At 41.6% G+C, this 21,590-nt stretch overlaps 1 protein-coding gene across 4 annotated transcripts in view; it reads left to right on the top strand.

The window, feature by feature from the left end:
* The first annotated feature begins 2,700 nt into the window (after positions 1 to 2,700).
* GAN (gigaxonin) overlaps positions 2,701 to 21,590 on the top strand; it is a 57,326-nt gene continuing 38,436 nt past the window's right edge. For all 4 annotated transcript variants that reach the window (XR_012154531.1, XR_012154530.1, XR_012154532.1 and 1 more), the window contains exons 1-2: positions 2,701 to 3,231; positions 21,160 to 21,274. Coding sequence is in view for 1 of the 4 variants with exons in the window: in XM_073308040.1 (XP_073164141.1) it covers positions 2,885 to 3,231; positions 21,160 to 21,274 (462 nt within the window). In the remaining 3 variants the exon portion in view is untranslated. The remainder of the gene's footprint in view (positions 3,232 to 21,159; positions 21,275 to 21,590) is intronic.

Genomic DNA, 21,590 nt, shown 5'->3' on the forward strand with positions numbered 1-21,590 from the left:
TTTACCACACAGGGTTTGCCAAGAGTTCTCTCCCCCAGAATCTCTCTACCACATGAATATCTCCCCATTAACTATCACCTATCCTCCAAAGCACTTACAATCCCTCCCAGCTTGGTATCATATGCAAATTTTATAAGTATACTCTCTAAGCCATTATCTAAATCACTAAGGAAGATATTGAACAGAACCAGACCCAGAACTGATCCCTGCAGGGTGTCACACCTTTGGTGTTTTGCAGACCCAGAAACCTTTTCCTTTGAGCCTCAGGTGTCAATTCAAGCTTAGTCAGTAGAGCCTTTTTGAACTGTTCATAGTCCCCAATATCACCTCCATCCATCTGGCTATATGCCTCTATCACCTTGGGAGCAAGTACGGGGGTGACAACAGTGGTGCCGGTCCACAGGATCAACCTAGTTCAAACTGCAAGCCTTCTCAAAGGCAGTGAGATAGTCATCTATGTCCCTCTCACACCTTAAATTGGGGCCACAATTTGGTATGTAGGCTTCCCCTGGTCTCTCCCATCAGTGCAATATCACATCTTTAGTTAAACAAGTACAACTTTTCATTTCAGAGAATCATAAAATATCAGGGTTGGAAGGGACCTCAGGTCATCTACTCCAACCCCCTGCTTAAAGCAGGACCAATCCCCAACTAAATCATCCCAGCCAGGGCTTTGTCAAGCCTGACCTTGAAAACCTCTAAAGAAGAAGATTCCACCACCTCCCTAGGTAACCATTCCAGAGCTTCACCACCCACCTAGAGAAAAAGTTTTTCCTAACATCCAACCTAAACCTCCCCTACTGCAACTTGAGACCATTACTCCTTGTTCTGTCATCTGCTACCACTGAGAACAGTCTAGATCCATCCTCTTTGGAACCGTCCTTCAGGTAGTTGAAAGCAGCTATGAAATCACCCCTCATTCTTTTCTTCTACAGCCTAAGCAATCCCAGTTCCCTCAACCTCTCCTCATAAGTCATGTGCTCCAGCCCCCTAATAATTTTTGTTGCCCTCTGCTGGACTCTTTCCAATTTTTCCACATCCTTCTTGTAGTGTGGGGCCCAAAACTGGACACAGTACTCCAGAAGAGGCCTCACCAATGTCAAATAGAGGGGAACGATCAAGTCCCTCGAGCTGCTGGCAATGCCCCTACTTATACATCCCAAAATGCCCTTGGCCTTCTTGGTAACAACGGCACACTGTTGACTCATATCCAGCTTCTCCTCCACTTTGAGCCCTCGGGCCTTTTCTGCAGAAGTGCTGCCTAGCCATTTGGTCCCTAGTCTGTAGCAGTGCATGGGATTCTTCTGTCCTAAGTGCAGGACTCTGCACTTGTCCTTGTTGAATTCCATCAGATTTCTTTTGGCCCAATCCTCTAATTTGTCTAGGGCCCTCTGTATCCTATCCCTACCTTCCAGCGTATCTACCAATCCTCCCAGTTTAGTGTCATCTGCAAACTTGCTGAGGGTGCAGTCCATGCCATCCTCCAGATCATTAATGAAGATATTGAACAAAACCGGCCCCAGGACCGACCCTTGGGGTACTCCGCTTGATACCGGCTGCTAACTAGACATGGAGCCATTGATCCCTACCCCTTGAGCCCGATGATCTAGCCAACTTTCTATCCACCTTATAGTCCATTCATCCAGCCCATATTACTTTAACTTGCTGGCAAGAATACTGTGGGAGACTGTATCAAAAGCTTTGTAAAGTCAAGGAATAACACATCCACTGCTTTCCCTGCATCCACAGAGCCAGTAATCTTGTCATAGAAATCAATTAGGTTAGTCAGGCATGACTTGCCCTTGGTGAATCCATGCTGACTGTTCCTGATCACTTTCCTCTCCTCTAAGTGCTTCAGAATGGATTCCTTGAGGACCTGCTCCATAATTTTTACAGGGACTGAGGTGAGGCTGACTGGCCTGTAGTTCCCTGGATCCTCCTCCTTTCCTTTTTTAAAGGTGGGTATTACATTAGCCCTTTTCCAATCTTCCGGGAAGACCAAACTCACATGGATAATGCTTTGCATCCAGTCCCATCCCTTTGATAATGTCAAAAAAGCAAAAGTGATGATGTTTCCCCCCTAAATTTTCAAAAATAAACGGTTCTCCAGTTTGTCCAGGCCAAGGCACCTTACACCCAAACATCCGGAAGGCCATGAGACCAGCTACAGAGATCTGTAAGATGGTCAGTCCCTAGCCTCGGGAATCACTTTCCTTCCCATGTCAGAGCAGTTACAAGGGCCTGTGCCAGCGGGAAGGTCCCTGCTTCCTAGGCCCTACAGTGGGGCTCAGGGGAGGCCTCAGAGGGCATGTCTACACTGCACTACATTGTAATGCCAGGTCTATGGGACCTGGGCTTGCAGAGTCACGGTTTCCAAGCCCATGCTGGAGCACCCACGCTGCCCTGTAATCCTGTGTTTACACCTGAGTCGGAGGTGCTAACACATCCACACTGCACTATGCAGCCCTTCTAACTCGGGCCCATGGCTCGCGCGGCTCCCACACAGCAAACCAACAGGGCTCGTACCTAAATCACAACACGCCTCGGCCCCGCCCCACCCCACCGCGCAGCCCCACAGCCAGGGCCTGAGCGCCGGCTGACGCGAGTCAGCCTGACCTGTGTCAACTGAGGGGGGCTGGGGCTCAGCCCTGAGGCGGAGGGGCGCGGTGCGGCCAGCCCCCCAGCGCGGGAGGAGGGGAGTTGGGCCGGGAGCGGAGCCGCTGGCGGGAAGCCCCGCGGGCGCTGCGGCAGGGCGGCGCGCTGGGAGGACCGGGCGGCAGCCTCCCCCCAGCCCCGAGGCCGGAGCCGCCCTCGCAGCCGCCGCCGCCGCCCCGCGCGGCTCCCCGGCTCCTCCCCGCCAGGCGGGGCCGGCGAGCGCAGGGAGATGATGTCAGCTCCGAGCCGGGCCGGGCGCGATGGTGCCGGGGCAGTGAGGGAGGAAGCCGGTCGCCGAGCAGGCGGGGGACGGAGGAGCGGGACGCGGCAGCCGGGCGAGACGGAGCCGGCCCCGGTCTCAGCGGCGGCCCTGGCGGGCGGCGGCGACGCGGCCCTGGGCGGCGGCGGCATGTCGGGACCGAGCGCGGTGAGCGACCCCCAGCACGCCGCCCGCCTGCTGCGGGCCCTCAGCTCCTTCCGCGAGGAGAGCCGCTTCTGCGACGCCCACCTGGTGCTGGAGGGCGCGGAGATCCCCGTGCAGAAGAACATCCTGGCGGCCGCCAGCCCCTACATCAGGTGAGGGGGCGGCGGGGGCATGTTGACAAGGCCGGGAGCGGGGTCCTGGGGCACGGGCCGGAGCCCAGGGACGGCGCCTTCGGAGGTGGAGGGGCGCAGGGCCCTGGCGTGTCCGCGAGGGAAAGGGGGCAGCGGGCCCCGGCCCGCGCTGAGGCCGCTGCTCGGGCCCTGACTCCGCCTCGAGACCCTCCGCTCCCTCGGAGGCCCCGGCCCGCGGCCCCCATCGGCAGGTGAGCCCCGGGCGAGCCCATTGCCCTGCGGGAAGGGCAGCGGGCACAGGGGCCCAGCAGAGCGCGGGTTCTTCCCCCCCGCCCCCGAAAGTAAGTTCAGCCCCGGGCGCCAGCCTTGCAGTGCCTGGGCACTTGCTGTGTGTGTGTGGGATGGCTCTGCCAATTCCCCGCCCAGCCCATCTCTTCCTAGGAGGCTGCCAGTAAATTGATACAGGAAGTCTGATTTTTGTTTTGTTTACCAACATTATTTATTTAAGTGCTTATCCACTTGTTTCCATTACAACCTGGCAAACACAATCTCAGCTGGGGAGAGACCTGTTTAGTTTTGAAAATTAAGGGGAGAGACCTCCTGCATTTAGCTTTTTGACATTCTCCTAGGGGAAATAATTGGAAAGTGGGTGGGTTTTTGTGTGTGTACTTGTGGTCCTATAACTTTAAAAGAAAAAAAGCTTTTGTTTTTAAGGAGGAAATCTAATTGCCCTTGGCATTTTGGAGACAAGTTGTAAACAGCTGAGATGGAAGTTTCACAATCTGCTATATAGATATGCTGTCAATTAAATCTAAGGCTTTTAATACTTTCCTGAGTATTTTACCATTCTAAAGAAAGAGCTGCTACAGTTTAGTGATTAAAACACACCAAAAAACGCTTTATAAAAGAAAAGTTTAACTTGACCAATGCTGCAATTCAAGTTGATTAAAATTATATAACTGAGTGTAGAATGGTCTGAAATGCCTTTGGAGGAAAAGTGATATTCTGTTGCATTAACTCATGCCTTTATTATGAGGTTATTTGTTTGTTAAACAGAATATGTCCTAAACTATTACATTTCCCAGACCCGAAGAAGAGCTCTGTGTAAGCTGGAGATCTTGCCTCTCATACCAATAAAAGATAGTACCTCACCTACTTTGTCTTTTCCAAACTACTTAGGGAATATTAAGGGCATGATTTAAACCAACAAACCAGGAAAACAAAAGTTAATTCTGAGTGGTAGGGAGATTATGAAAGTAAAGGGCAGTGTTTCAGTATGGTTTGTTGTTCTCAATAGTATGTACTTTGTATAGTGCTCTCAGAGCAATGCACATATGCTAAGTAATTTCATCTTTATAAATGCTGGGTTTATGGTCTGTCAGATGCTCTAAACAAAGTCAGCACTCTAGACTTGGGTATTTGCTTTTTGTAAATTCATGTGACAGTTTGGCTCTTCCAGGGTTTGTAAACTAGTCATTATCCTGCTTCACTGTTGGTTTAAAGTTGTTTTTTGTTTGTTTGTTTTAAAGCTTGGTTTAGTATTAAATATATTGCCTGTGTCACAGATGGTGTCAGATGTTTTATTTCTGGCAATATGTAAGCTTCCAGCAGACACTTATTGGTTCTGAAATACACCTATTTTAACTTTAAACACAACATGAATGGGCTGCTTCTTTCTTTGTACAAAATTTTGCAGTTCTCTTACCCTAACAATATAATGAAATGTTCTTTGGATCTCACCAAACATACCATAGCGGAGTCTGCACTGCGAAAACTGGCTGTTATTGGCAAGGGGGTCACAGTTTAACTGCAAGTGTAGGACAGAACAGACAATAGTCAACACAATCCTGGTTTCTGAATTGGTGCTGAACAATTTGTTCTGGACTGTGCTCACAATTAAACCATAATTACACTGAGTTCAGGTGCAGCCATTGCTAGCAGTGGGAAACTTTCCTAGTGTAGTCAAAGTTTAAGAATCCAATGATGTGACAATTTTGCCTTTGATGGCAGGATATTTACAGTACGTGGCAGTGTGTGACTCAGAGTACATGAACTAAAAATGATTATTTTTTAAACATTTTAAAGGATTGTACCACTGTTAGCAGGTGACAAATGTCTAATTCTCTTGTATCTGAAGAGGCAGTATACGGCTGACTATTATTAAAGTACAGTAAATCCCAAATGATGGCAGGCCTCTGTTAATACTTGGGTACTTGCTCAGATCCACGCCAGTTGCATTTGCCTGTAGAAAATGTTACGATAATCTGCATAGATTGGGCTAGATGTAGATGACGTGTGTAGTTGACTACTTTCTGGGAAGTACATGTGTGATGGTTGTTTGAACAGTAATCTGTCAGGCAATACTACTTCAGTTTAATTTAGTCCAAGTTCACAAACTGTTTGAAGTTTTTAACATAAATGAACCCACACTCACTGAAGATCAGCATCTTGGAAGAATGCTGTGCATCACATATTGAACATGTTTCCCTAAGGTATTTAGTAAAGTTCTGACTACGTGCATCAGCCCTGTCAGAATTAAGGGCGTGTCTTTGCTGCCCCACAGTTTGGACTACAGAGATGTGAATAGCAGTGTGCACCCCAATGTGCTGCACATTAACATGATCCTCTTCAAACAGGACTATGTTAATGTGAACTAGGAACCTTTTGATGCGTGCCTGCTGCATCCACATGGGGGAGTTACAGTGCAGCACTTTGTTGCTGACTGCTATTTACACCCCTGTTGCCCAAACTGTGGGGCAGTGTAGACACACCCAGAGATACATTGTTTTATTTGGGTTAAGGAAAAATGCATTCTAGAAATTGTTTCCCTTCAGTATTATTGTATTTATGGCAACTCTACACACACTTCAGATAATGTGATATTTGAACATACAGTACTATAGCTTCAACATGCTTAGCAATTAAAACTAAATAAAAATATACAGAATGAAACAGCCACGAACTTTATAAATTTTAAATTTGACTTCATGATTATTTCTGTAGTACTTTTACTTCTGCATGATAGTAGAGAGACCAAAAAAGAACTACTCCCTACCCATTCAACTTAAGTGCTAGGGCCCTACTCTCTGCAAGAGCACAAGGATTTGCTCTGTAGATTGGCTTTCAGGATTGGGGCCTAAAGTAAGACATGACACGGTGGGATAAGAAGAGAGAGGGTATAGAAAACAGGTGACAGTGAAATAAAATGAGATGTATAAGTAACAACAAGCATTTTATCCATATTTTTTTAAAACTATCAACATTAAGGGAGGGAAGTCAGTGATAGGCTAATCAAATACATGAGTTTGAAATCAGTGAGAGTAATGTGGGTAGGATTTGGCCCAATATTTTAAATGCCTTGTTGCCAACTGAATATTTCTTCGAATTACTCATTTTTGTTAGTCCCCAGTAGGATTTGAAGTTAATGTCTTTTTGAGGTTACTAGGCTGCCGAGAGGGGTTTAGAGAGATCATATTCTTGCAAGGCTGGTTTAACCAGGGTAACAGTGTATCTATTTACATTAAGTAGGCTACTTTCGCAATTGAAAAGCCTATACATTTTTTTAACTAAAAGACTAGAGTTATTGATTGATACCATAAGATCAATTTGAGATGCTCTCTATGGAAGAAGAAGAAAAATATCATGCATTTTGAGAGTACATGCACTGCACCCCTTGATAATGTGCTAGAAGAGTTAAGGTTACTCAGGCACAAATCCCACCTTCACAAGGAACTTGCTAATTAAAAGTAACCTTCATTGACATATCTTAACACTCAAAGATCATGTTTCTCTCAGTTTCCTCATCTCTTCAGTGAATTCCCTTGAGCTTCCAACATATAACCAGGTTCTTCCAAACCAAACTCTGAGATACAACTGTAATTTTGCCCCTCCCCACCCCCCAACCACTTTTTACCAAGGCTGCTCATCTTCCCTACTTCTACCCTTCTCCCTGCCTCCTATACTCTTCTCCTTTTCTTATCGCAGCTGTCTAGCCTGACTCCCTGACTTCTCAGGGTCTTTAGTTTAGCAAAACTGGTAAGACAGGGTACTGGCATTGGAGAACAGAAGTGTCGAGCAGAACTTGACAGTTCAATAGTTTTTCCCTTTCAGATGAAATAGGTCATGGCAAATAAGGGAATTATCTCTTCACATCTAAACGTAAAATTTAGGAAGTAGCCTGTGACTGAGATGTTATGGGAATGTGTGTGTGAAATGTAGAAAGTCTAAAAACAAGGCAAAAACCAGCTTAAAAATAATATGAGGTCAGTTTTATGCATCATAAAGGAGTGGTAAAGTTAAAATGATTTTATTACTTTGCTCTGTAACTCATCTTTAACTTTTATGTAGGTGCTGTGAACATTAGTCCCATTTATTGTTGTACAAACCATACTAATTTTTAAATGGTACTGCATTTCTGAGATCTGCTTGATCGTTGCTATATTTGGTGTCACTGTAAGATATTCTGGAGCTTGAAGTCATAGAAGCATAGAGTATTAGGTTTGGAAGAGACATCAGGAGGTCACCTAGTCCAATCCCCTGCTGAAAGCAGGACCAACACCAACTAAATCATCCCAGACAAGGCTTTGTCAAGCCGGGCCTTAAAAACTTCTAAGGATGGAGGTTCCACCACCTCCCTAGGTAACCCATTCCAGTGCTTCACCACCCACCTGGTGAAATAGCGTTTCCTAATATCCAATCTAGACCGCCCCCACTGCAACTTGACACCATTGCTTCTTGTTCTGTCATCTGCTATCACTGAGAACAGCCAAGCTCCATCCTCTTTGGAATCCCCCTTCAGGTAGTTGAAGGCTGCTATCAAATCGCCCCTTACTCTTCCCTTTTGCAGACTAAACAAGCCCAGTTCCCTCAGCCTCTCCTTGTAAGTCATGTGCCCCAGCTCCCTGATCGTTTTTGTTGCCCTCCGCTTGGCTCTCTCCAATTTGTCCACATCCCTTCTGTAGTGGAGGGACCAAAACTGGACTCAGTACTCCAGGTGGGGCCTCACCAGTGTCCAATAGAGGGGAATAATCACTTCCCTCCATCTGCTGGCAATGCTCCTGCTAATACAGCCCAATATGCCATTGGCCTTCTTGGCAACAAGGGCACACTGCTGACTCATATCCAGCTTCTTGTTCACTGTAATCCCCAGGTCCTTTTCTGCAGAACTGCTGCTTCGCCAGTCATCCAATTTAAGCCTAGACTAAGGATTCTAAATGAGACCTTGTGTGTCTGTCTTGTGAACTCAGTGCGAGACACCATCTCCTAGGTCTCAACACAATATGGGTTCACTTCACTTCAATGTATAGGTCCCAGTTTAAGGTTTAGAATTAATGAAACAGTCCTAGCAGCTTTCCTTAGCCTGGAAGAAGTGGGTAGTTATGCTTGGGAAATCAGATTTGTATGTACCCAGTATGTGAGGTGGTATTTTAAATGTAACCAAATTGGGAGGAAGTAGAGATAATCCTTAGAGCACAGGAGTCAAGACTGGAGTTCTGGTTTCTATTTCTTGCTGTGTCACATGCACTGAAACCTTGGGCAAGTCGTTGGTCAGATTTTCCAAATCTGTGTACTGTCTGCCCAAATCAACATGTAAATACTTAGTTTAGGGTGTGTCAGAGAGAGAGGCTCTGCTTGGCATGGCTACAGAGAGAGGTGCATGGCCTGTTTTTAGATTTGCATGAGGATTGCTTAGACTGATAGTTGTGACTTAGGCACATGTATGTTAGGAGGCAAAGATGCGGTGGTTTCCCACTGGTCCTCTGACAGACGGATTACCCACTGCAGTTAAAAATAGCAGCTGCTAAAGGAAAGGAAAGAAGGGTCTGGCAAATACTCAGCAATTCTGAACCTCCACGGGCTTACCATACAGAAGGTCTACATATGCTAGTTCCTATCTGCCTTTGCTTCCCTGTGGACACCCATATTGCATTAGCTGGGATGCAAGTAAAGGAAATCTGCTTAATCTGTGAATGTTCGTTGGCTGAAGTGGCAGTAAGGTCTTCACTGCTGAGTTGTCCTGCGGGCTTGTCATGATCTTCCGTCCAATCACATTTGTAATACTATGAGGGCAGTGAGATCCAGGGAGGCTGGGTGAGTGCTTCCAAAGGCACTTTATAGATGTACATATTTATCTGATGCCACAATGTGTAACCAGGGCAAAGTTTCTCACCCACAAGAGGCAGAAGACTTCACCTGCATCTCTGGCACCTGAATCTTGTACATCACTAGGCTTGAGCAGAGGAGAATTACAGCATACCATTTTGCAGCCTCTAGAAATGGCCCTTTTGATATCTTGACATGTCCAAAGGGACTTTGTTACACAACCCAGGGAAGGTGAATAGAGCTAGGTCTGTACTGCTGATGATGGCTTCTTACAACATTTTTATACTGGTAAAAGCTCTAGAGTAATAATAATACCTACCCCTTTCCTAGGGTTTTTCATCATTACGTCTTAAAGTGCTGTACCAAATGAAACAGAGTCATTATCTCCATTTTACAGATGGGAGAAACTGAAGCACAGGGAGGTGAAGTGACTTGTCCAAGGTCACCCGGTAGGCCAGTGACAGAGCCAGGAATAGAGTCCAGGTCACCTGAGGCCCAATCAATACTCTAACCTCTCGGATCCCCTGCCTCCCATCAGGGAACTGGTATAAGCTTTATACCAGCAAAAGCATTCTTTTACTGGAATAAGCTGCATCTGTACTAAGGTTCTTGGCTGGTATTTTTACCATAATTTTCAATGTGCATACCTAAACCTTTGAAAATCTTAACTGTCTTACATGTGCAGAACAGCAAGGGCCTGCAAAGGCCTACAAACAGTGCTGTGCGCTTGCATGAGACTCATTGAAAACGTAACCCTTACGCCCTCTGTGCCACATTTTCTCCATCTGTATAATTGCTATAATAATGCTTTTCTACTTCACAATACTGTTGGGGCTGTTTAAATTAATTTGCACTTCTATAGTATCTTTCCTCACAGGATCTTAAAGCACTTTACAAAGTTATTTCTCTCTTGCCTTTTTTTAAAAAAGTGACATTCAGTAGGTAACATGCAAAGATTATCTGTCCTAACCTGGGTAATAGCGTATTAAAGAGAACACTATTTACACTGAGCTGGACAGTTGGGTACATCTCCACGGCAGTTAACTCGGGTTGTTACTTGGGTGTTGCCCCTTGATCCCCCCCCACTTGTCCACACACACGAAAACCCTCTCACCTGAGTTTAGTGATGCTTTAAATTCCAGGCTAGCTGATCTGGCTGGGGGGGGCGGGGGGTGTAGGTTAGTGCTCAGGCTAGTAGCTGACCCACTTTGCACTGAGGACAAAGAATAAATTACTCGAGTGCTGATAATCCTCCAGTGCCTTCCCACAGTTGCTCCCATGTACCCAGAAGGACAAACAAGTTCTTCCACAATTCACTGGGGAAAAGATTATACAACAGCTCAGCTTACTGCATGCAGCACATGGAATAGGACTAAGACTCCTAGCAACACACATGTGATTGCAGCACTGAGGATGCAGGAACTTGATTTGGGATGTGCATTATGGCTGTTCACTCCCGATCTAGGTTGACTTGGGTGCTAAGCACCTGAATTGACTGCAGTGAAGACATAGCCTAGGAGACTTAAAATGATCCTCTAATAGGATCAAATCAGTTCATTTATTTTATGGTAGACCTTGCTGTAGATATGCCTGTGAGGATTATTGTTAACAAAGAAAAATTTTCTGAGGTCATATTTATAGATAAAATAAACTTTATTATAGAGTCAGTGCTTTGAAGGGTTAAGTATTGTATTTGAAATTAAATTTAGACTTTCAGCTACATGGACATGTTTTTGTCCTTCGTTTTCAAACTGTCGCTATGCTTAGCTGCAGCTGACGTATGCACATGGTGCTATTACTAAATAATCTCCTAATTTAGTAATATATCTATTACCACATCTTACTTTTTCTCTAGTAATCTAATTTGGTTTGTCTCCAGTACAATAATCTGGTATATGTAAAAATAAGCACACAGTATTTTTCAATTTATTTAAAATTAACTCTAACCCCAGTCTCATGGAAATAGCTTTCAGGCAAACAAATACTGTAGTTTATTTATGTATTTTTGGTCATGTGCAAACTTCTCCATTCAAAACTTGAGACCAACTCATCTCATGGAGGTTCTTAAATAAAACAAGCCTTGAAACTAACAAGATGTTTGCTGCCTTTACACAATTCACTCTGCCTGTGTTGTACTCCTTCCCTTATCCTGTGTCAGTCTGGTCTATTTAGACTGTAAGCTCTGAGGAGCAGGGACTGATTACTATTCTGTTTGTGCAGTGCCCAGTGCAATGGGGCCCTGTTCTCAGTTGGCCTGTAGGCACTACTATAATGTACATTATTAACAATAAACAACCTTAGGATGTTAACCTGTCTCTGTCAACTTTTAACTGAACTGGATTTGAATTGGAGACCCAACTGCGAAAGGCTTTGTGTCACATTATTAATCCCGTGTTTCCCTCTATCCTAAGTACTGTTGATTTACAGCATTTTGATTTGTTGTTGTGAAGTCTGAGAAGCCAGATGACTAAAATGTCTTACTCATTGTATACATTTAGTTCTAAGCATTGCTTAACACTGGACTTAATAAACAAGTGCTATTCAAAATCAGTCTGAGAATTTATGTAAGATTTTAATTAGGAAAATAATATAGCAGCCACAGTATCACTTGTCTTACATCATTTATTGGCTAATATAAATGTTGTCTTTTTCCTCATGAGTGCTGGAATCTTCTCTTTGCTTTTTATTTGTTCATTTGTTCAGTTGCTCTCTGCAGTTACAAAAGGTTTCTATAGATGTTTCATAAACATTTCTATTTGAAAACAGTCTCCTTAACTGAATGAGATTGTGACATTAACAATGAAATAATTTAATGCAAAATTCTGCTGTAGTTAAAGTTGCAGAAGCACTCTTGATACAAGGCCTTGTTTTTTTCCGACATGTACTGATAAAACTAACTTTAGGGATTGAAATTTCCTATAGTTACCCACAGTCCAAAGTTCAACTCTCACCCTTCCTTTCAGCTCAGCTACTTTTTAATTACATACACACAAATCATGATATACAATGGTAATACATTCTTCAATGTGCTGGGTTTGAAGCCATTCTGTAGTCCAGGGATGTTATGGGAAGCTAGTTTTCACCTTAGCTTTAATCTTCTTTACAAGTCTCCCTGCGTCTTAAGGTAGAATTTTTCTAGGACATTTGGAATAAATCACAAAAGTAGTTTTAAAAGTAATGGGGAGAAATCCTGGCCCCACTGAAGTCAGTGTAAAAACTCCTATTGACTTAAATGGAGTTACTTCTTAAACGCCATGCTTGAAAATTTATCTGAGTTGTTGGCTTTCTGAAAAACTTTCTCTAACTTTCATTTGGTTTACCATATCCCAAAAAATAGCTTGGCCGAGAAACTCAATGTGTCTGGCCTTCCTGAGAAGTGCTTTTTAAGAGTGTGTTTATTTGGATGGGGGCATGGTGGAGCATAATGATATACTGTATATAAAATGAGGTTGTAATGCAGTATACAATGCTCATGCTAAGGTTGATAAGGAAGATGTTAATTAGGGCTTGTTAAAGCAGGACTATACAAAGAAGGTCTCACTGGCAGAAATTTAGGTACCTAAGGGATTTTAGGTGCCTAGACATTTGGACATCAGCTAAGCAGGGTTTTAAGAATCTAAATTTTGGATTTAAGTGCCTAAATCCCTTTGTGCCTCTAACCCATTTTGATTTTACATAAAAAGTTGTAATACTAAAGAGACAGAGGTCGCTACGATATGAATGTCTACTAATCTGTTATCTTTCATACTAAACACAATCAATCCAAAAATGTATATTTACTGCTCGAGTCCTTAAGAATGTAGAGCCATGGAACTGGTGAAGGTCTGTGCAATACCCTAGATGCACAGTTTATTGAATTGATAAACTTGATTTTGTTTTCAGTGGCCTGTTCTACACAAAGAGACTACAGTAACTCCTCATTTAAAGTCATCCCAGTTAATGTTGTTTCATCGTTAGGTTGCTGATCAATTAGGGAACATGCTCATTTAAAGCTGTGCAATGCTGCCTTATAAAGTCATTGGCAGCTGCCTGCTTTGTCCACTGCTTGCAGGAAGAGCAGCCCGTTGCAGCTAGCTGGTGGGGGCTTGGAACCAGGGTGAACTGGCAGCCCTGGCTCTCCTCCCTCCATTCGTGCTGCCTTGTAGAGTGTGAGGCTACATTAACAACAATGAGTTAACCCTTGAGGGCTCAGCCAATTGCTAGTTCATCATTTAGCAGTAAGGTATTCCCTAGGAAATATCCCACCCTCTGACTTCACCACCTCAACCAAGCTTCACAGTCATCATCACTGTGTACAGTATTAAATTGTTTGTTTAAAATTTATACTGTGTATGTGTATGTATGTGTGTGTATATATATATAAATAAGTCTTTTGTCTGGTGAAAAAATTTCCCTGGAGCCTAACCCTCTCCCCCCCCCCCCCCATTTACATGAATTCTTATGGGGAAATTGGATTCACTTGTCATCGTTTCGCTTAAAGTTGCATTTTTCAGGATCGTAACTCCTCACTTAACGTTGTAGTTACTGTATTTTCTTTTATTTGGACAAGAGAATTCAAATTTGAGAAACCAATTGGGAATCAAATAGCGCTCTCTTCTAGCTCCCTTGTCAGTTCAGACCAATTGTTTCCTCCACGTATGTTCTCCTTGATCTCAAACTCTCTTTCTACCACACTTCTATTTATGTAAATCAGCCTGTCACTACCTAGGAATTGTCATCCTGGACCAGACCATCAGTTTATAGTGTCTGGTAGCCTGTCTTCGGAAGTACCAGATGCCGTAGAGGAAAATGCAAGAAACTCTATAGTGTACATTATGGAATAATAAAAGGGAAATCATTCCTAATCCCAAATACTTAATGATAGGTTAAATCCTGAGGCATGTGGGTTTATACCTTTTTACAGTTTTATTCTATCTAGTGCGACTGTAGCTATCTTTGCAAATATTTACCCCCTTTTTTTTTTTTTAATCCTCCTAAGTCTTGGCTTCAGTGGCTATGTCTACACAGCAAAGAAAAACCCGGTGCTGGCTGACTCTGGCTGCGGGGCTCTTTCACTGCTGTGTAGGCTTCTGGGCTTGGGCTGGAGCCCGAGTAAGCTGGCAAAGGTTTTTCTTTGCTGTGTAGACCTACCCAATATCTTGTGCCAGCGAGTTTGCACTCTGCAATACTGGCTGTGTGCATCATTGCCTTTGCTGAAATCCTCATCTGATCTCTTTTTCTCCTTGACTGTCTCATGTTCCTTCCTCATAGCCTCCCAAGATCTCAGTTGTCCAGCTGACTGCCTTCTCACATCTACAAAGTAGCATGATCATGACACCCCTATCTTCACACTGTTTTATTGGGTTTTTTTATAATTTATTTTCATTCACACTGCTTCATCCTCCAGTTGCTATAAAGCTTGGCTGCATTTTGCTGCTTTCTTCTTTCAGGTACCATGGTGATGGGCATGTATAAAGACCTGAAAAAATAGATTTCTCTCTGGTAACTCATTAAGGCCAATGTTTTCCAATTATGATGATCTCATAAGGTTGCAAGTTCTAAATTATTAGCAGGGACCTGCCATCTCATATTTTTAATATATATATCTTATTTTTTATAATGTGTACATTTAGCAACCCTAATCTGCAGTTGGTCTTGTTCCTTTCTAGTACATGTTGGTAAGATGTTTGAGAGCAGAGTGAACAAATTGGCAGACAGTTTGTATTTCTAAGCAAGGCAAAGGCCCAGCTCATGTGGTTAAGAGCCAAACTCCAGGCATGGCATCCTTTGAACAGAAGTGGAGACGACAAAGTAGACAAGTAATAGTTTCAAAATGATGCCTAATACATATGGAAATGTTTTAGTAAGAATCTGCAAGCTATTTTCAATTTCAAGTTGTTATGAAGTGGAAGTTAGAAAACATGAGCTATATAATGGCCAAATTTAGGTGGCACCTGCAGCAGAATGATGGCTTGAAGCTTTATAATTGAAACTCTAAGTTAAAGTTAATCAAAGAGAGATAATGACGACTAGTTTTTTTTTAATACTAGCTAAGCTGTTACCTGTTGAATAATATTGTATGGGTTTTTGTAGTTTTTTAAAGATTACTTTAGAATAGTTCAGTTCACTTTCCAAATGCGTTGACACAAAAAGGTTAAGGATTGTCTATGTGCAGAATGTACCCATAGCTGAATTGGTTCTGATCACAGTTCAAACGAACACAAGCTGTGATCGACACTTTCAGATATGCCTGTTGTCACTAATGAGTGTGTTTGTGGTGGACAAGATTTTCTAGTTGGGATTAGTTGTGATTTTCTCCATCAGTGGCCAGAAACTTGTGCAGCTACATGAGTACAAATCACAAACGTAGACAAGGAAAACTGCAATTTGTACCAGTTGAGATTATCTAACTTTAGAACCAAGATGAACTCAACTGTTGCAAATTGTAGCTTCTTTGTCTGTGCTTGGGTTTTGCACTGGCATAGCTAAGTAGTTTCTGCCCACTGATAAGGGTGGATAAAAAGAAGTGATTTTCTGGGGGGGAATCAAAATGTAATTTTTTTAATTTATATTGGATATTTTTCATGTTTTTATTTAAATTATAATTTTTCTTTTTAAAAAAATATGCTGAATCCGCATAAACCTTTATGAAAAACTTTAGTTAAAGGCTACTTCTCTGTTATATAAAGAAAAATCAGGGGAAAACATCTAACTTTTGAGATCAAGCTTTATAAATATGTCTCAATAGGTCATGTACTATATTAAGGGCTTGATCCTGTGGGGGAGCTAGAGGCTATCCTACTGGGTGCAAGAGACTGGAAAAATCATCACAGGCATTGGGAGCCAGCCTCTGACTCCAGGATACACCATCATCAGGATCATCCATTGAGCTCACCCCAGTGGTTTCATGCACCTATTTTATAGTCTCTTTCCCTAAGCTTTGCTTGGCTCAGTTCTCAAGTTATGAATATTTGATTCCACCCATCATTCACCATTTTCTAACAATGTACAGCTAATAAGAATCTGAAAATAGTAAGCTATGTAATTGCTTAAATAAATGTATATAGTTACAGCTTACCCTCCTAGGTAGCAAAGAAGATGTACTAAATTGAATAGAAAGGCTCTGTTTAGCTGTAAATCAACATATTTTAGTAGTTACATTCTCACTGGTTGATGTATCTTTTTTTAGAAAATAACTGAAGAACAAATAGAAAAGTTGACTAAAATGATGATTTAAATCAATCCATCTTGCCACTGATGGCTAAATCCCAACTATAGAGAAGGCCTCAGGCTTGACGGCCAGATTCCAATCCACACTGGCTGTAAATCTTAAATCCATTGGCTGCAGCAGAATACTATCAGATTTCTAGTGGGGCAAATGAAATCATGATCCAGCACAATGCCTTTAAAACACAGTAAAATGAATCAAAAATTCCAGTGACGTTATAGAAGTGGGGCCCTAACTTGGAAATGCTGATAGTGCTAGAAAAACATGCTGAATGCTATGTATTAACTGTCTCTGTGGCTGCTGTTGAAGGAATTGTCTTGTTCCTCCTCTAATATGCAAACACTTAATTATCTAATTTTTAGCCAAACTTAATTTTTCTATACTCTGAAAAGCTTTAAACTATATGCAATCCTCTCCTCCTCCTCCTTACAAAACAAAAAATAAAAAATAATTAAAAAAAAAATTCTCCTTTTCCCTTCCCCCTCCCCTTTTTTATTTTTTACACTGAGCTGTTGTGTGGATTATTTGCCTTGGGATCTGACATTGCTCATTCGTTACAGAGCACCTAAAAACCAAGTACGTAGGCAAAATATTTGGAAAGCTGGCACTCTTTACAGGGTGTGGTGAAGACAGATATCTTTCATGTGTGCTGCCAAAGGGCCGGGGTGTGACCTGAAAAAGAAATCCTACTTCTTTCATTGTAACATGTATTTTGGAGGAGGAAGTGGGTGGTATTAAACTGCTTCATCATGTTTCTATGTCTGACCTATTTTATAATATGATCTAAAAAATTTTGCACGCGCAAAATTCAAGCCTAATGAGAGGAGAGTGTTACAGGTATAAACCCAAACACATTATCAGATGTCTAGCTTTTTTAATGGTAAAATTAAACAAGACTTAGTGTTAATGTGGGGAGATGGTGCTCTGATGTGTCTCAAACCCATATGTGGGACCTGAATTGGGAGGAGACCAAGTTAGCCTTAATTGTGTCTTGGCGTGGAGCAGGTTTGTACCTAAATCTGCAGAGGAGGTTTCAATGCTTATTATTGATGGGGAGTCTGGAGTATTGCCTTGACATGTCAAATCTCTCTAACTAGTATTGAGTAGAGCTCACTTTCTAAAATTTGGGATTGAGTCACTACGACAAACATGTTTTAGCCTTAGGCTAGGTCTACACTAGAAACTTGTCAGAATAGCAGTGTTGGTAAAGGATATTCCTTTTTTTGGCACTTCTGAACTGCCCAAAGTCCAAGTGTAGATGCAGTTATACCAACAAAAAAGTGCTTTTGCTGATACAGTTTTTTTTTTTTCCAAGGAACTGGTATAAACTATACCGGCAAAACAAATCTCTTTTGTTGATCTAAGATGTGTCTATGCTAGGAGGGTTTGCTGGTCTACCTATAGTTTAGTTATAGCTTAGTCTTTCTGGTGCAAAGTGATAATCCGGGAAGGAAGGTGTGTGTGTGTTTGTTTGTTTGTTTTTAAAGTGAGAAATTGTAGGTATTTATTTCTTGATTTTTGTTTTTTGCCATCCTACAATAGCTTTGTAGGCATTTTTATGAAGCTGGGTGGTTTTCAATGTGAGATAAAGTAGCTGAGAATTTTTCACTGTTCAAAGAAAAGGAGTACTTGTGGCACCTTAGAGACTAGCAAACTTATTTATTTACTGTTCAGTTTCAAAGACAAGATTTATTTCTTATTGTAACCTATTGAAGGTAAAATAACTCGCCATGAAGACTGTGCCCCAGACTTCCTTATTGTAATCAGTGGAGGTACACAAGAATAGGGCAGTACTCTTCAAAAAGGCTGAAATTGCATCTCTTTTTTGAGAGTGTGGAGCCTTTGCAGACATAATATCTATGTCCTCCACTTAGGCTGCTTTTTTTGTGTGTGTGTGTGTCATTGAGGAACATGCCAGCATTCTGAAGGTTAAAACTGTATTATAACTGGTGTTACTACTATAGAAATATATACTGCTATCTTATTACTGTCAGTTCACAATAAGTAAGCATTGCATTTTATTCATATTTTTTTCCCCTTTCACAAATGTGTCTGACTTGGTTGGATATTGGAGACACAAGGTGAGTGACGTAATATCTTTTATTGGACCAACTTCTGTTGGTGAGAGAGACAGGCTTTGGAGCCACACAACACTCTTCTTTAGGTCTGGGAAAGGTATTCCCAGTGTCACAGCACAATGGAAGGTGGATATGTCATTAAGTAAAATGTTTATTTCTAGATGTGCCTAAAAGGATCAAACTTAAATTGACCAAGAGTAATGTCACTTTGAGTTTTACTGATTTGAAATTGTATGAATCTGCTGAACTCATTGTATACCCTTGGTTGTGAATGTGTGGTTCTGGTCAACTTCAGACTTTGTCCTTAAACGTGGGCCTTTTCTTTTCATCTGAAGTACTCCTTTATATATGTGAATTGTTATATGTTTACTAAACAGCTGTCATTCTGTTTTTTCATATTGTCTTTTTCATATTGTTTTTCAAGAGCAGATTCTGGATTTGCACATCTGATATCACACACTTTTTTTGGCTAATTTTTTCAGATATCCTACATGCACTGTGGCTTCGTAACAGGAAGACGGGATTTCATAATTTTATTTATTTATGGGTATCTATATATAATTGCGCACACAACATTTTGTATTTATTACTGAATAAATAGGAAGCAGCTTCATGGTATTATACTGATATTAGAAATTAAGCACTGTATTCAAATTTTAAGTGAAAGTAGGGAAAACAAATTCTCAAAATACCCTAATAAAATACGCCCTAATAAAATATGCTCTCAACCTGTTGCAAATTAAATGGTTTAAGAAAATAGTTTAAAAAAATCCTCTTAACCTTTCTCCCTTATTTTTCTTCTTCCTCTTATAGAAATCTCTCTGTCCACTTCAGTCAGCAGGGCTCTTCTCCCCAGGATAACAATATACTTTTGCTTACATTGTTTTCAAAGGTGAATTTGGAGCAAGAGGCTGTACTTACTCCCAGGGCATACAATGTAATAACAAATATTGCAGCTATTCTGGTAGGGAAAAAGATTGATGCTCTGGAAGGGGAGGGCCGAGTTGAGAAGTGGACAAACAAAAACTCCACTTTACCCCTTCTTCCTTACCCTAATTTCCCTTTTTACTGGTTGATACAATGTTTTCTTTGCTGTTTTGATATGTTGGGGTGTTTTGTTTTGTTTTTTTTGTTTCGTTTTTTTTTTGCCTTGCATGTAAATCTTAGTGTTGTATTTCCTTAAGTTAACATAAGAAAAGCTGAAGCAGCCTTATCTGTTGATGCCAAACAACTCCAAAGTTCGGAGAATTGTATAGGAGCCAATCAGAGAAAAGACCTTTGCCTATTCCCAAATTAGAGACTGAAACAACCAAACTGCAATTATGTAAATCAATACATGCGGGTTTGCTAATAACAGCTGTCAGCCTCCCCAGTCACTTAGATATGTGACTATGCAGCAGGTATGCAACTCAGACACTCGGAATAAATCAGTGTCCTGGGAATTTTAATTAAATATCTGCTATTCTACCATCCGTGTGTACTTACTGGCTGAAACATCTCTATTTAAACAATTTCAAAATCTTTTAAAATTAAATTACAGAAATTCACAGTTAAGCACAGCCCAGCCTCCATACCTATACCTACCTTTTTTTCACACACTGAGAACAAATAGAAATTCTAAGACCACTTTATCTATCACATAAATTAATTAAGATTAAAAGTAAGCTATTAACATTTTTGTGCTCACTGATAAAGTTAACCTGTCTAATGGATAATGTGGTCTAATTGTTTCCAGTTGTCCTCAGGGTAGAATATGGGGATAGAGTTAAGGTTGAAAGGGGTATATTCAGTGTGCATTTGCATGGTTCTGAATAGATATATGTTTCTGGGCTTCTTATATTTGTCCTTTTTCTCCAAAACATAATCGCCCATTCTGTAAAAGTACAATGTTCTCAAGATTTTTTTTTTTTCTGTTCTTGTTTTTTGGATTTGGGCTGAAGTAAGTGATTTCAGGTTAACCATTATTATGGCCTGAAACAGGACACTGTTTAAGACAGTCGTACATTTGGTTAGATCTGAAACCTCTAAACAGAATTGTCTCATTAATAGGAGGGTTTCTGTTTTAAGTCCATACAATGAAGTGATCTAAGGAGGGTGGGTTCTGATGCTAAGATCAGCACTAGTGGAGACCCTAGGCGTGCCCCGCCGCCCTGAGCACCCAGGTTTTAGTCAGGGGTATATAGTACAAGCCATGGACAGGTCACAGGCTGTGAATTTTTGTTTACAGCCTGTGACCTGTCCATTACTTTTATTAAAAATACCCGTGACTAAAATGTAGCCATAATCATGATTACTGGTTAATCGGACTAGCCTCTTAAATTATATTAACCTAATTTCTCCAACATAGCTGGTATAAAGTCTGTTTGTTATATACATTACATCTAGATTCAGATCCCCTCACCCTGTTGGAATGCTCAGGTATCTGTGTAGGATATCACAAAAATACCTTTCTTCTAACAATATCCTGGTACCTTGCTTTGAGAGCTTCTGCAAGGAAGTACTACCCATGATGTTTTGGTAATCAGATACTGCAGACTCATTGGTTATTGTTTTTCCCCCCAGAACAAAATTGAACTATAATCCTCCAAAGGATGATGGATCTACATATAAGATTGAACTCGAAGGGATCTCTGTCGAAATCATGAGAGAGATACTGGATTACATCTTCAGTGGGCAGGTACAGTGCTTAACAGAATTATTGCATCTCTCACTGTCTAATTCAGCAGGACCATTTAGAGATAAACCCCTGCTTTTTGTCTTATCCTGTCATCCAAAAAAGGCAGTAATAGTGAACTTTGTGCTTTAAGTCTTTGCTATGAAATGACTTCTGTACGCCAGAATGCAGGCTTCTGGTATGAACCAAAAATAGATTGTAAGCACTTCAGATGTGCTTCTCTTGCTCTGCTTAATGTCATGTATCCCAAGAAACAAACTTTAAACAATAAACGTTAAACTTAAAAAAACCCACAAAAAAGAAAAACCCTACTAGTTTC

The sequence above is a fragment of the Lepidochelys kempii genome, chromosome 12 (assembly GCF_965140265.1).
Source record: "Lepidochelys kempii isolate rLepKem1 chromosome 12, rLepKem1.hap2, whole genome shotgun sequence".
Classification (NCBI taxonomy): Eukaryota; Metazoa; Chordata; order Testudines; family Cheloniidae; genus Lepidochelys; species Lepidochelys kempii.